Here is a 14,043-nt window from a genome sequence, read left to right as displayed (position 1 = left end):
TCAAACCCTGAAGGTGGTATTGCACGGAATTGTACGAGATTGGAATTGTAGACGATTTCAACCCCAGTTGTATCGGTTTGTATCAAACGGTTTTTTTCCTTAATAAAAAATCATACTTAGAATTGTGTCGTAAATGTTTTTGGAATGAGTTTTCTTTCACCCATGACGAAATAGCCCCCTCACCATGTCCATCTAAACCATCTGATTGAATGTAGATATATCTATAATCGGGTGTGAGAGTTAATAATAAATCAAAAGTCTAATCATAAGGTTATATCACTCGTAGAGAATGAATCATTCACTTCTCTATTATTGAATGAAAACTTTTGTAATGCTTTTATTATTGGAGACATCATAAGATTTTTAACAGTAAAGTATTATTTATTTTATTTTTGGAAAAAAAACTTATGTTTGGTAGCATGATGTGCACCCAAATACAGTGGGAGGAAAAATAATGTCCAACCCTTGTAAATGCAGAAAAACCGTGCTCATGTTGATACCTCCATGCACACTGTGCAAGAGCCACATTGCTAGGCAAAGAACCTTCTCCCCATAATTTTTTGACAATGATAAATTATGTAAGTTGCATAAAAATTGTATTAAAAAACTTTCAATTTCTTTAAAATTCATTTTTTACCCCTACATTAAAAATGCATTAAACAATTTTTGGGACTAAGATAACGAGGAATTAAATAGTGTTACAACTTGTTAGTCCACCACTTTAGTGACAATAAATTGTTCATTTATTTAATAATTCAATTAGCGATGTTCAAATAGGATGGTTGGACAACTTCATTGTTGTTACGATTACACTACCAAAATCCATGTGTGAATAAACTTGTGTATTATTTGATGTTAATACCTCTAGCATCATTTTGCAACCACATTCGAGGATTGCTTAGCATAGCTAACTCCTCAACAGAAGATAATTTGGTTTAGTGATGCGGGCTCTGTTTGCTTCAAATTAAAAAAAAAAAGAAGAAAAAGAAGAAGAAGAAGAAGTAGAAAAATGTATGCTAGAACTTGGCTGTTTGATTTAATGTAAAATGCAATATATATATATATATATATATATATTAAAATGGATTTTTTTTTACCCAAAGTATCATTTGCGTACAATAAAACAAATAGGGCCACACTTAATTAGTTCCAAACAATTGCGTCAAAGAACAATTTCTTCATCTAAGGTCAATAGGCTGCTCATATTTTCTCTCCTATTTTTTATTTTTTAGGGTAAATCTCCTCAGGAGCCAATATTTTATTATAATATTTTTTAACATAAAACAAAACAAATATGAGAAGGAAAAAGGCTGGCCACCACTTGCATCTTAACCATGGTTTCAAGTATTGGTCTCGTATCGGTGGCATTGGTTGTATCGAATCAGTATCAGTTATGATCGATCTCTGATCCATAACGTATCTAAATTGACTATCTGCATCGTTTCAGGGGTAAAATAGTAAAAAATAGTACTTAAAAAAAAACTTGGGGCAAAACCGACTGATACCCACCAATTCAATCCGATACCAATATCAATACCGATATTGATATCAATACCATCCACTAAATCCTTGATCTTAACCCAATCCCTTCATATGAGAAAAATAATAAAATTTAAGAATTGAAACAAAGAAATTTGCTTCACGTGTAAGATTTTATTGCTTGTACTCAAACCAAATAGCAGATAAAAAAAAAAAAAGAGAAAATTACATTCCTCCCCTGTAATTTATCGAAATTATTTGTAGGTCCTAGGGTTTGAACGAATTACGCACCCTTCTCTGAAGCTGACGATGTAAGTATTCTATTATTTTCAAACATGAAATGACTTGAATACCCTTTTATTAAAGAACATCTTTTGTTGAAAGGACAATTATACCCTTATCTCCTATAATCTTCTAATGCCCTGATATACACATGAAGCTTCCCCTTGCCGGAGAAGATGACCGGAATCTTGTACCACTGCTACTCCAAGATTTGAAAGAGTTCAGCACCTTTGTCGTGTCTTCCAATTCGTCTCAGCTCAACTACACCCATGCTTTTTCCCACTTTGGCCCATCTCTCCTAACCCAACAACCATATTGATAAATAACCTAGTCAAGGTTTTAAATAGCGGAAGCAGGGATCAAATCCACCATCGCCGGAATCTGTCAAAATTGGCACTAAACAGAGCAAAATCGACAGGCAGGAATTCAAAAGCATCCAAATCGACTAATCTGACCCAAGTCTCTGATCATTTTCCCCTTCTTTATTATTATTTTGAAATTCAACTAAAGATTTGATTCCGTTGGGGAATCGAGCAAAAGCATCCAAATCAACGATTGTTCGTCGTGCAACTAAACTGGATTTTGAGGAAGCGGCTAACAAGGGTGAGGGACGGTTTTTTTCTTAACTTGGTTTATGTATCATGTTCAGACAGGAATTATACCTCGCTAGAATCATATTTATAATTCGGTTCAAAGTCTCCAGAGCTCTTAAATTATAAACTCCATCATCCTTGACAAAACAGGTTTGGAGGAACAACATACTGTTTAAACTGTTCAGATTGGGTTTTTCATGAGTTTTTTTATTTTCTTCCCTTTCTCACTTGTGTCTAACTTCCTTTTTCAGACTGTTCAACTGCCACTGAAACCATGCAGAGTTCACAGGCGAGGAGACCTCATTTCTTCAAAGTCATCCTCCAACCAAGCATCCGCAATGGCAGCAGCAGTGGTGGTACTGGTAGTTTTCTGGCCTACTTCTTGTGTGGTAGATCTGACAACCCTAGTGGTGATAATGTAGAGGTCGGAGCCGGTGGTAACAGAGTAGCCAATGGAGGCAACGATCTTGATGCGAGGGAGGATGGCACGGCATGCTGGAGGTCAAGCATCTCACCACGGAGGGGTATGAAAAATGTGAACTCACCACATAACAGATTCAAACTCACGGCCACTAACAGATTAGACTCAAATATAAGAATCTTTCATACTTCAGGGGAGGGGGTGTAATTCACTCAAACTCTTAGACTTCCACATAATTTCGATAAACTATAGAGGAGGGGGATGTAATTTTCCTAAAAAGAAAACACGCATAGAACGTAATTGTGAGAGGAAAGAGATAAACATCGAGAGTTTAGCATACGCCACGTAGCAGCTAACATCGTTCTTCTTGATGACATACTTCCAACATTTTTATCTACAAATAAGCCCTTGCCAGCGTGGAGTTTCATACTAGAGGCGTCAGATTGCTCCCATCAATAATGTGCTTTGATTTTTGCAACGGTCGCCACTTTATTTTCTTTTAATAATCAGTAGATGGGTATTTCAGTCAGAAAAAGTTAAATAGAAAGCAATAAAGGAGTACAACGCAACTCGGGGAGCAAGGGTATATAGGTAAATTCGTAAAGTAATTAATAACAGAAATAAAAAATCAAATTGCTGGTGGGAAAACGAAAAGGAAAAAGGAAGAGAGTGGTGGGAGGGAGAGAGAGAGATGAACGATTCCAAAATTTGGTGGTGTCCGACGCTACAACGGAGGTTTTTTTGGATCTTCAGAACCGAAAGCGGTTTTGGTAACAGAAAATTACTTATTATTGTCCATCAATATCGAATCGGATTTCAAGGTTTCTGTCGTCTCTCACCCTGCCCTTCCGATCTCATTCTTAATCTAAATTTCTTTCTAACGATTATTGTTATCATATTCTTGCTATTAATGTGTCATCGGAGCTTGAATCGGTTATCCCTCTGAATATTTACGTTTTTCTGTTGTCTGTTATTTCAGATCCGTGGCGAAAAGAATATTGTAGACTTCTGATGGTTCTGAACCCTCGCAGTGGGAGGTATTGTAATGTATAACCCATTTTCTTCTTTTTTTCTTCAGTTGTGTTGATTTGATCGGTGAATTAAGAGGACGATCGGAGATCTGATGTGATCATATTTTTTTTAATCTGAAACTAATGTGTTTTTCGATTTCTGTCATCTGTTTCGAATGATGAGCATGGTAGGAAGCTATTTTCCTAGTGATTTTAAGTTTTATTAATGGATCTTAAGGAGTAGACCTTCAACTTGCTGTTCTCTCGATATGTTTATAGACTGGATGCGTCGGTTTCCATGTTATCCGATTGATTTTGACAGGTTTACGGTTCTGATCTAATTTTATGCTTTTTCTGGAGCTTGCTACTCAATACCACATGTGGCACTTGTTTCTTTTGTAATAGGGATGATGGTTTTTCTTTCCTCCACCACCTCTCTAGTAAACATTGGCACACCTCTCTCTCTGAACTACATCTGATTGCTTGGCTATGAGTTCCTCATTTTTGATTTTCTGAAAATGGTTGTTTTGAGTTCCTTCTGATTTTTTGTACTGAACCTTTTATCGATTCCTTTGTTTCCCAGACTAGTGACAAGATCATTCATTTCTCATCTTGAGCTTAGGCTTCAAAGATATTCTTGATTGGTGGATGTTTGATGATGCGGAATCTCATCAGATGAAATGCTAATTTGTTGATGAACACCTTTAAAAAAAAAAGGCCTCCTCTTCTCACACCCTCCCCCACCCCCGGGAAAAAAATACAAAAGTAGAATTTATGTTGAGATTGTAATTTTTGTCCCTGATGATTTGGGATTCATAGAGTTATTTTTTGGTGCAGGTAGATTCTATTGTTCTTCTCATAATCTTCTTCGGCACATAAAAATTTTCAGGTATCTTGCATGGCTGTATATTGTAGTTCAGAATCCGTAAACTTCTAATAAGCAATCTATCTTAATGACCATGCTTTAGTTTTTACTAGGAAGATGTTTGGTGGCGATAATGGTAATACTGTCTTCCCTAGTTTCCTCGAGGACAACTGCTTCCAGTATGACTGCAGTGCAGCTGATGCCTCAACTCAGTTACAGTTGTTTGGGAACCGTAAGTTCTCTCAAGAACGTAGTCTCTGCCATTCTTTTCATGTTCTTTTCTTGTACATTTGATTATAACAATATTCAAGTATATTCTCTGCTTGATTGTTCCTGTATCTTATATCTAAGTTAATATTTGGGTACCATTTATTGTCTCTTTTGTGTATAATCCTTGGATCGCAGCTTGACTTTATCATTATGAAACTGTACTGCTAAGCCTGTGCATTGAAATAGGAATTCTCAAGTTAATGGTGGAGAAAAAATAGTAGTTCCTGCTAATACTCATATTAATAGAGGGATCAACCAATTCAATTGATGAACTTGCCTAATTGTGTTCCATATTTGTTCTGACCAACAATGTAAATGAGTATGTGGTTATTTGTCTGGACTCAACCTAACTGAGTGACCGTAACATTCATTTAAGGACTTGGCCAAATTGCATGCCATGTGTTTTTTATGTTTGAGCATACACTATGCAACTGGTTCTGTTATTTTAGCTTTGGAATATTACATTGGTGGCCCATCAAACTCTAAGCTCCCATGTACCACAAGTTTGTGCCATTGGGAAAATAATGATTGGAAGTCTTCCCCCAAGTGCTGGCTTGAACATTCCTTTTCACCAAATTTGCATGTGGTTGATTGTCATTTAGGAATGTTCTGTAGATACTTTGCCGGAAAAGTCTCCACAAGCTATCATTGTGCGAAAAACAGTTTTAAGTTTGCTTTAGAAAAAGAAGAAGAAAAACTATTTAAATACTTGGCAGTTCAGACTTCAGATGTCATTGCAACTCCTCATTTAAAATGAGCATTGAGTCAATAAAGGAGGTTGCAGACCTTTCTGACAGTGAAGTAGGAAGAGGTGGGTCTTCGGTACAGGTGAATTTTACATCTAAGTTGTTGAAAGGAAAGGAAGGAGTATTAGAGATGGATGATGGCTGGAGGACAGTTATTCTCCTAGAAGTGGATGGAGCTAGAAAGAGGTTTTCATAGATTAAACTACCTTCCCACAGGGCATGCTCCCCAAGGGTGCCAACTGAACTTACTTGACCGAACTGAAACTGACCAACGGAACTCCTTATAGGTATGTTATTGGTTTTGGTTTTTAGAAACCATTAGAAGACTGAAACCGACTGGCCCAAACGAGAAGACTGACCATTTGGACCAAATCGGAAATAATCAATAAAAACAGGTAAAATGCAATATGTTTTTATGTTTCCCCCCTTTATATGCAAAACCGAGACCTGAACGATAAAGGACGGTTAAAAGAAACTGGCCAAAACTGATGGCTAAGACAGACTGTTTGGACCAAAATCGGAAATAATTGATAAAAACAGGTAAAATGCAAATTGTCTTTATGTTCTCCCCCCTCCCCCAGACTTCAGATGTCATTGCAACTCCTCATTTAAAATGAGCATTGAGTCAATAAAGGAGGTTGCAGACCTTTCTGACAGTGAAGTAGGAAGAGGTGGGTCTTCGGTACAGGTGAATTTTACATCTAAGTTGTTGAAAGGAAAGGAAGGAGTATTAGAGATGGATGATGGCTGGAGGACAGTTATTCTCCTAGAAGTGGATGGAGCTAGAAAGAGGTTTTCATAGATTAAACTACCTTCCCACAGGGCATGCTCCCCAAGGGTGCCAACTGAACTTACTTGACCGAACTGAAACTGACCAACGGAACTCCTTATAGGTATGTTATTGGTTTTGGTTTTTAGAAACCATTAGAAGACTGAAACCGACTGGCCCAAACGAGAAGACTGACCATTTGGACCAAATCGGAAATAATCAATAAAAACAGGTAAAATGCAATATGTTTTTATGTTTCCCCCCTTTATATGCAAAACCGAGACCTGAACGATAAAGGACGGTTAAAAGAAACTGGCCAAAACTGATGGCTAAGACAGACTGTTTGGACCAAAATCGGAAATAATTGATAAAAACAGGTAAAATGCAAATTGTCTTTATGTTCTCCTCCCTCCCCCCCCCCCCCCCCCCACCCAAGGCCCCTCTTTTACCTGCAAAACCGAGACCTGAAAGATAAAGGACCATTAAAAGAAACTGATCGATAGCTATCGTTTTTGGTATTTGTAGTCAACACTTTATTGGTCCTGTTTTGGGTCTGGCCCGTTACATGCAAAAAGATGGGGGGAAAAACCGAAACCGGATAGAACTGGCCACTTGATACCGCTAATGCTCCCTTTCTAATGCCCTCACTGCTATTTAGTGTTTGTAGCTTATAGTTTCTCAATTTGATTTTTTTTTTTTATCCAGATCTGCATTATTGTGTTTATGTCATTTTTTTTTTAATCTTCTTAAATATTATATGGTTGAGCTGTTCTCCAGAGGTAACTTTTTTTCCTTTTTCCAATCTGTGTGCAGTACCAGCTGGTTGTAGTGTTGATCCAGTGAGCTGTGTTGGAAATGAAAATATCACTCCTACGACGCGGCCAGCCAAACGAGGCAGGGAGGGAGAAGATATTCTAAGGCAGCAGAGGCTTCAAATCTCCCTAAACACTAACTTTGTTCAAGATGAGGCTGACCAGTCTCCTAGTTTTCCTAACCCAAACCCTGTATCAACCGGGCTGAGGTTGTCATACGATGATGATGAAAGGAACTCCACTGTTACTTCCGCAAGTGGAAGTATGGCAGCAGCCCTACCTGCCATCTTATCCCTTTGTGACAATCTCCGAACTGAGATCGATAGGCAGACGGAGGAGTTCGACCACTATATTAGAGTTCAGGTATTTAAACTACTCCCGATAAACTGATCCATCCTATTGTGGAGTATTTAAACTACTCCTAATATACTAATAAATTCCCTATAAGGTTCCCACCATCAACGTGAACAATTATTGCTCCTTAGATTGTAATAATAATGATGATAATGCAACATTTTATCTCAACGTGGACAGGTAAACCTAATTGTGCCACATGTAAAAATTCAGTCTCAAATTCAATCGTTTACCCCCCCTTTTGTACAAACCCCCCAAAAGAGGACAATCGATCAATCAATCAATCATTTATCCCCCCAAAGGAGGACAATCGATCAATCAATCAATCAGTCATTTACCCTTGCATGAAATTCCATGCATTCCTCAGTCTTCCAAGCATTCATCTACACACTCTTGGTAGTCCTTAATTTTTCAATTCTTGGGTTTGGCATGCGGCTAACGAGTTTGAGCTGAAACTTGACATGTATGTGACCTTGGGATCTATCTGTCCAAAATTTCAGCCACATTATACCTGCCATGTACCAAAAAAATAGGTGCTTGTCCAACTAGTTATGTAAATATGCCCATGGAGAGATACTTAGACCCTAATAATTGTAATAATAATAATTAGGAAAATTATACACGTTCACATGAAGGGATGCTTGTGTTGACTGTCAGCATATCTGCCACATCACTGATTAGTTTTCTTTCTGAAATTTTGAAAAAAAAAAAAATTTCCACGTTATTATCTATAACAATGAAATTTTTTAGCAAACTGTTTTCTCCACATGGAGATGAAGGTTTGAGAATTAGTCTTTGGCTGCTTGGGGCCATCCTACTTCAGTTTGACCATTAAAAACACGAGGTATAAACTTTAAAATGGAGGCAGGTATGGTTTGAAATTTGTTTACCACTTGTCCTCAATCTATCCAATGGTTGCTTTGTTGAGCTGAGACCTTCACCTAGCTTGAAAGAAGGTGACCGTAAAGGCAAACTTCCCTTGATGTCCATGAAGGAAAATCATGCTCTACTTGCTGTCAAGCTCAGTAGTAGTGTTCTACCTGCTGTGGAGCTATGAGTGTTCATATGGACATGGGCTATGGGTTTTAGTATTTTAGTTCTATTTTATTTGCCTTCTAGAATTGTTGATGCTGTAATTGGCAAGAGTAGTGAATGCATTATGATGTTCTTTTGTCTCATTTGTTACCTTAGGTTTGAACTGACTCTTGATCTTGGTTCATTTTCAAACAGGAACAACACCTTGCAAAAGGAGTAAGGGATATGAAGCAGAGACACGTGGCTTTGTTCCTGAGTAGAATAGAGAAAGGAATTGGCCGGAAGCTACGGGAGAAGGAGCTTGAGATAGAGAACATGAATCAGAAAAACAGGGAATTGATTGAGAGAATAAAGCATGTGGCCATGGAGGCGCAGTCCTGGCACTACAGGGCCAAGTACAATGAGTCAGTGGTCAATGTCTTGAAGGGCAACCTCAAGCAGGCCATTGCAAAGGGTGCCGATCAAGTGAAGGAAGGCTGTGGAGACAGTGAAGTAGATGATGCAGCCTCGTACATCGAGTACAATAACAGACCAGGTGTTCCAGGTGGGCTGGGTAACCCAGTCTCTAGAAACCGAGGATTGAAGGAGCAGATGATTTGCAGAGCATGCAAGTGCAAGGAGGTATCCATCTTGTTGTGGCCTTGTAGACATCTTTGCTTATGCAAGGATTGCGAAGGGTTTATCAATGTCTGCCCTGTGTGCCAGTCCGTGAAGACCTCAGGTGTTCAGGTATATATGTCCTGAGGATGTATCAATAATATGTAGAATTTCCAGAAGAAGAAAAAGATTTATTCAGAAGGAGTTTCTTTTTCTTTTGTTCTGGAGTTTGTGACTTCTATCCATGAAAGTGAATTATGTGGAGGAATCACTTTGCGTTTCCATGTATTTTTAGCTTTGTCAAGGCATATCCACTTTAGTTTTGGACGTTGTTTCCATTCAATCCTAACTCCATGGTTGAAGTGTAGAAGTTCTTGACAAGTCGGGCCTCCCATCTGACACTCTGGATGTGGTAACCGTTTCACATATTATTGTACAAGAAAACAAATATCATGCCCGTGAGCTGTATGCAAAATTAGAAAATCCATGAAGTACAGGTGATGTTATCCGTCTCCAATGTCTGCATCTTAAAATGTAAGTATTGGTCTCAAAAAATTTTGGGGAAAGAGTGACTGTTAAAGCATCATGAATATTGTGATTCCTGTATTGTGTATTACACATCATGAAGGACCTGCTCTGTGGCTCCTGTCACAAAGGTGCAAGTGATTTGATACCAAGACCTGGCTACAACCAGTCAAGGCCCTTGCCTAGCTGAAACCATTTATGTTAATTTTGTGTAGCCCTTTTCCCCTCATAGTTTCCTATGACTCTCTCTTCCTTCTCTTTATATCTCTACAATAACTCAATCTTATCCAACTAAATGGGGTTAGTTATATGGATCATTATCTTCTAATCGTTATTTATCAGATCATACTTGATACAAGGCCTAGGTTATGCATGTCTTTTCTCACCATTTTTTCCAGTCATTTTAGGTCTACTTTGAACTCTTTTGGTTTCTTTCAATATAGATCAAATTGCTTTCTTATAGCTTGTACCATCTCTCTAGTTGTGATGTTGGTTGCTCTTTACATATATTACTTTTCTGATTACCGCTTGGACCACATGTATTTGCTAGCTTCTCACTTTTGTACCTAAATATTCCTATCCTCAAATTTTGAAGACTAATACGGAAAGGATGAGAAAAAAAGAAATACGATAGTAAACTACCCCTAAGTCCCTAACCCCTATCTTGGGTCATGCCGGTATTTACCAAAAAGAAAAAAAAAAGTCATGCCGGTAATGTGCGGAATATGATACGTAGAGGCAGAACGTGAACGCAAAGCAAAATATAGTGATTCATCTGCGAGGACCAGGACTCTGTCCTCTGTTTTCACCATATCACATGGAGCAAATGATGGACGAAAGGAAAAGACGGTAAATGAGATTTGTGATGCCAATGGATGATTTCGTGAACTGCATCACATGTGGGGGCTTGCATGCCCTCAAAAGGCTGAAAAAGAGCTTATGGATAACAAGTATTAACTAACACTGCCAATTTTGCGGAAGCAAATCCCCCAGCCAACGGCCAAATTGGAAGGACATTGATGGCATTTGGGTGATTACTGAACCAGAAAATAAGGTGGTCTAAGACAAAATCCGGATCAGCAACCCATGTGAGGAGTGAAGGTAAGCTTGCCTACCAGGGTTTCAAAAATCGGGAATTGGCCAATTTGCCTCAAAATCAGCTGGGGCCAACCGGATTTCTGCCATTCCAAATTGGAATATTCACGCCAAGATTCCACTGAATTCATGACTTTTCCGATCATATGGTCGATTCTTAGGGCTTTTGGGATTGATTCCATCACCAATTCCTGTTTTTGAAACACTGTTGCCTACATAATCCTAAATATCTGCATTTGATAACTTAACATCTATTTATACGTTGCTCATGCCACTATCACAGCCAGTAAGTTGTAAAAACATGATCTGCTATTCTCAGATATAAAATCTGAAAAAATGGACAAAAAATCAAACTTAGATCTCTCTCTCTCTCTCTCTACATAAGCATGGGCAATGCTACTTGTTGCCAAAATTTCCATAATGCATTTGGTTCTTCAATCGGACAAGATTCATCAAATTCTTCTTCTGTTGTCCACTCGCGGTTTCTTCAATCCAGGTTGGGCATCCAGATGCTTAGTGCTTGATTTTATCTAATACAGGGGACGAAATCTTACACTTATAATAATTTCTTAAATAATTACAAATGAAGGCACGTGTTACCTTTTCTCACCTTTTCAAGCTTCTTCCTGACTAATTGAACTGTCTCATTCATGGATGGGGATGGAAAGTACTCCTGAGATTGTAAAAAGAAGACGACACATTAGTTACTCCTAGGAGATGCAAAGTAAAGAGATCAATTTATTTTCAATAAATCAAGTATCAATTTGTTTTCAATAAATCAAGGTGGAAAGTGGTTACGGGTTTGAGTCAGGAAACAGGCTCTCCGTGAAGCGGGGGTAGGTTGTGCCTGTGTACATACGACCCTCCCCAAACAACGCAGTGACAGAAGCCTCATGCACTCGGTATGCCTTTTTTTTTCTTTTCAAATCAGGTAAAATACTGTTTTATATAATGGCAAAAGTTTTTATTCGCAGATTGGGAGGGCACTATTAATAGGTGAACAAAATTAAGAAAAGCTGATTGGCATGATTTGATTATTTACAATGAAAGACCAATTGTCTATATCTGCCAAGCTAATTATGCTGTTCAGCGCAGCTACCTAAATAGTTTGGTATAAAAAATTCACAGTCTAAATTTAAAGCATAAATGCAAGTCATTAGTTGGTATTCGAAATGACAGTTGTTCACTCTCACGGGCTAAAAGAGAAAAAAGGCAGGCCAAAGATTATCATAGGAGTGGTAGTAAGGAAAGACATGCATAGTTTCGGTCTTGCCGCAAGTATGACCACGAATAGATTCGATTGGAGAGCTAAAATCCATCTAGCCGATTCCATTTAGGTGAGTTTTTACCATTTTTTACGTCTTCTTTCCTTTTGCTGCCTCTGATTTGATCCATGTAGCGGACCCTTTTAGTCGGGATAAGGCTGAGTTGCTGTTGTTCTTGTAGTTGTTCAAGGAACAGCATACTAAATTAAAGTAAATGGAAAAACTGTAACAGCATAAGAAAGCTCCAAACCCTGGTGGAAGAAGAAGAAGAATGAAGCTACCATTAAATAGCAAAGGAACGCCACATACCTGGTTAGAAGACACCATCAGAAGGGATGGATCATTCATGTGACTAGACTGTTCTGATTCGGCATGCTCACTATAAATAGAAGAATTTTAGGGGGGTTGGTGGTGGGTGGGGTTGGTCCCGTTCCATATCAAAAAATTAGAAAAAATATTCCAAATGAGAAAAAAGAGAAAAATTAAAGCTCTAAAAATTATGCTACCTTTGTTTAGATATCATTTGGTGGGGAATGCAACTGGATGGTGGTGGAGCTGGAGGCACAAAAGACTCATTTACAACACCCTGGTTATGAGACGTATACCCTTTGGGTCTTCCTGCTGCATTAAGGAAGACCATAAGAATAAGGTGGGATTTCAAAAGAACAACATCACATTATAAATTGGTTTGGTAATCAAAGATCATAATCTTCAAATCCCAGTCCTTCCTCGCAAAGATTGCAATTTGGTCATGAGTATCATTCTGAAAAGAAGCTTACGATTTAATCGGGCAAGAACTTCCTTTCTCCTGCCTTCTAGTTTTTCCTTCATATCAGAAAGGCTCTCAAAATGAGGAGCATAAGAGACCTGCAGTCTATTCCCATAGAAAACAAACTCATCCAGTTTCCTCTTTGCAAACCTACAACAAATGTGACCAATCAGTTCAAACATATGAAACACACTAATCATACACTATACGATTTTGGTATCTGTAAGTGAAAATGCAATATAAAAAATAGGCAATCTAATGACATGAAGATTTAATTTTTTTTAAGAGATAGCTCCTCTCGGCAGCACTTAAAACAGCCACAACGAGGCTCAGCTGGTGCCCACACTAGGTGCACCAATAGACCCACCCTCCCCCACTAAGCACTACATTTCAGCCCAAATGAGTGTGCCACAGGACCCAATACAGCTGTAAAGTCGTTGAGAAATCACTATCTGAAATAACAGTTTCAAAGATTAAAAGATTGCAGATGAGGGGTATTTTGACCAAGTTAGATTCTGAAATTTGGCACGTGACCAACAAAAAATGGTGCTTTATCTATCCAACAGTTAGTTTTTCCAACTCAATCATCCACAGCAGAAAATGTGTCCATGGAGATTAGCAACACAGATGACTGAGTGTTCCACTTTCCTGACTTATCTACAACCTGAAACCAGCTATATTATACTGGTAAACAACAATATATATATAAGAAAGACATTAATGTGAATCACCTGGCATTGCTGACCTGAAAAAATTTGATCCAGTAAATATCCGTAAATGGCTCGCAATCTTCTTCATCCATAGGCTTGCACCTGACAAACAAAAGAATTAAGATAAAGAATTCTCAATAGACTAAAATCATATACAGGAAAGAAATATCTCGAAGATTATTTCACAGAGGTATCCTCAAAGACTTCAAAGAATAGTAGCAAAATGGACATCAAGAATCACCAGATGATGAATCAGCCAGAAGTGCATCAAAATTATTTTTCTCTGATTAGAAAATAGCTTGACCTCTCTCAAAGAAGTATGAAAGTATGTGGATGTTCCATATTCAAGATGGGCTTACCTCTGGTATCCTTCTCCTTTCTTACTGATCCATTTCTTCTTTGCGTTGTTAACTACCCCCTGGTCCACACCCCCCAGGGACCCTCAC

At 38.2% G+C, this 14,043-nt stretch overlaps 2 protein-coding genes across 4 annotated transcripts in view; one reads left to right on the top strand and one right to left on the bottom strand.

The window, feature by feature from the left end:
- The first annotated feature begins 3,429 nt into the window (after positions 1-3,429).
- On the top strand, positions 3,430-9,750 carry LOC122077479 (E3 ubiquitin-protein ligase BOI). Of its 2 annotated transcripts, none has more exons than XM_042643429.1 (6): positions 3,430-3,596; positions 3,755-3,812; positions 4,623-4,674; positions 4,764-4,882; positions 7,249-7,610; positions 8,832-9,750. In XM_042643429.1, the coding sequence occupies exons 4-6, from the start codon at positions 4,768-4,770 to the stop codon at positions 9,378-9,380; spliced, it is 1,026 nt and encodes a 341-aa protein (XP_042499363.1). In that variant the 5' UTR covers positions 3,430-3,596; positions 3,755-3,812; positions 4,623-4,674; positions 4,764-4,767; the 3' UTR covers positions 9,381-9,750. The 2 variants fall into 2 exon arrangements, with proteins under 2 accessions (XP_042499363.1, XP_042499362.1); XM_042643428.1 differs by having other exon boundaries at positions 4,754-4,882.
- Positions 9,751-11,061: 1,311 nt separating this feature from the next.
- Positions 11,062-14,043, bottom strand: part of LOC122075700 (RNA-binding protein 48-like) — a 4,915-nt gene continuing 1,933 nt past the window's right edge. Inside the window, exons 4-9 of one of the 2 annotated variants that reach the window (XM_042640837.1) lie at positions 13,619-13,699; positions 12,898-13,037; positions 12,625-12,736; positions 12,428-12,497; positions 11,464-11,526; positions 11,062-11,383 (exon numbers count right to left, since the gene is read on the bottom strand). In XM_042640837.1, the coding sequence (XP_042496771.1) occupies positions 11,306-11,383; positions 11,464-11,526; positions 12,428-12,497; positions 12,625-12,736; positions 12,898-13,037; positions 13,619-13,699 (544 nt within the window). In that variant the 3' untranslated portion in view covers positions 11,062-11,305. Of the gene's footprint in view, positions 11,384-11,463; positions 11,527-12,427; positions 12,498-12,624; positions 12,740-12,897; positions 13,038-13,618; positions 13,700-14,043 lie in introns of both variants that reach the window. The other variant, XM_042640836.1, reaches the window with a different exon arrangement.

This window comes from Macadamia integrifolia, chromosome 4 (genome assembly GCF_013358625.1).
Source record: "Macadamia integrifolia cultivar HAES 741 chromosome 4, SCU_Mint_v3, whole genome shotgun sequence".
Classification (NCBI taxonomy): domain Eukaryota; kingdom Viridiplantae; phylum Streptophyta; class Magnoliopsida; order Proteales; family Proteaceae; genus Macadamia; species Macadamia integrifolia.
The sequence above is the reverse complement of the archived record's forward strand: the minus strand, read 5'-3'. Positions and strand labels throughout refer to the sequence as shown.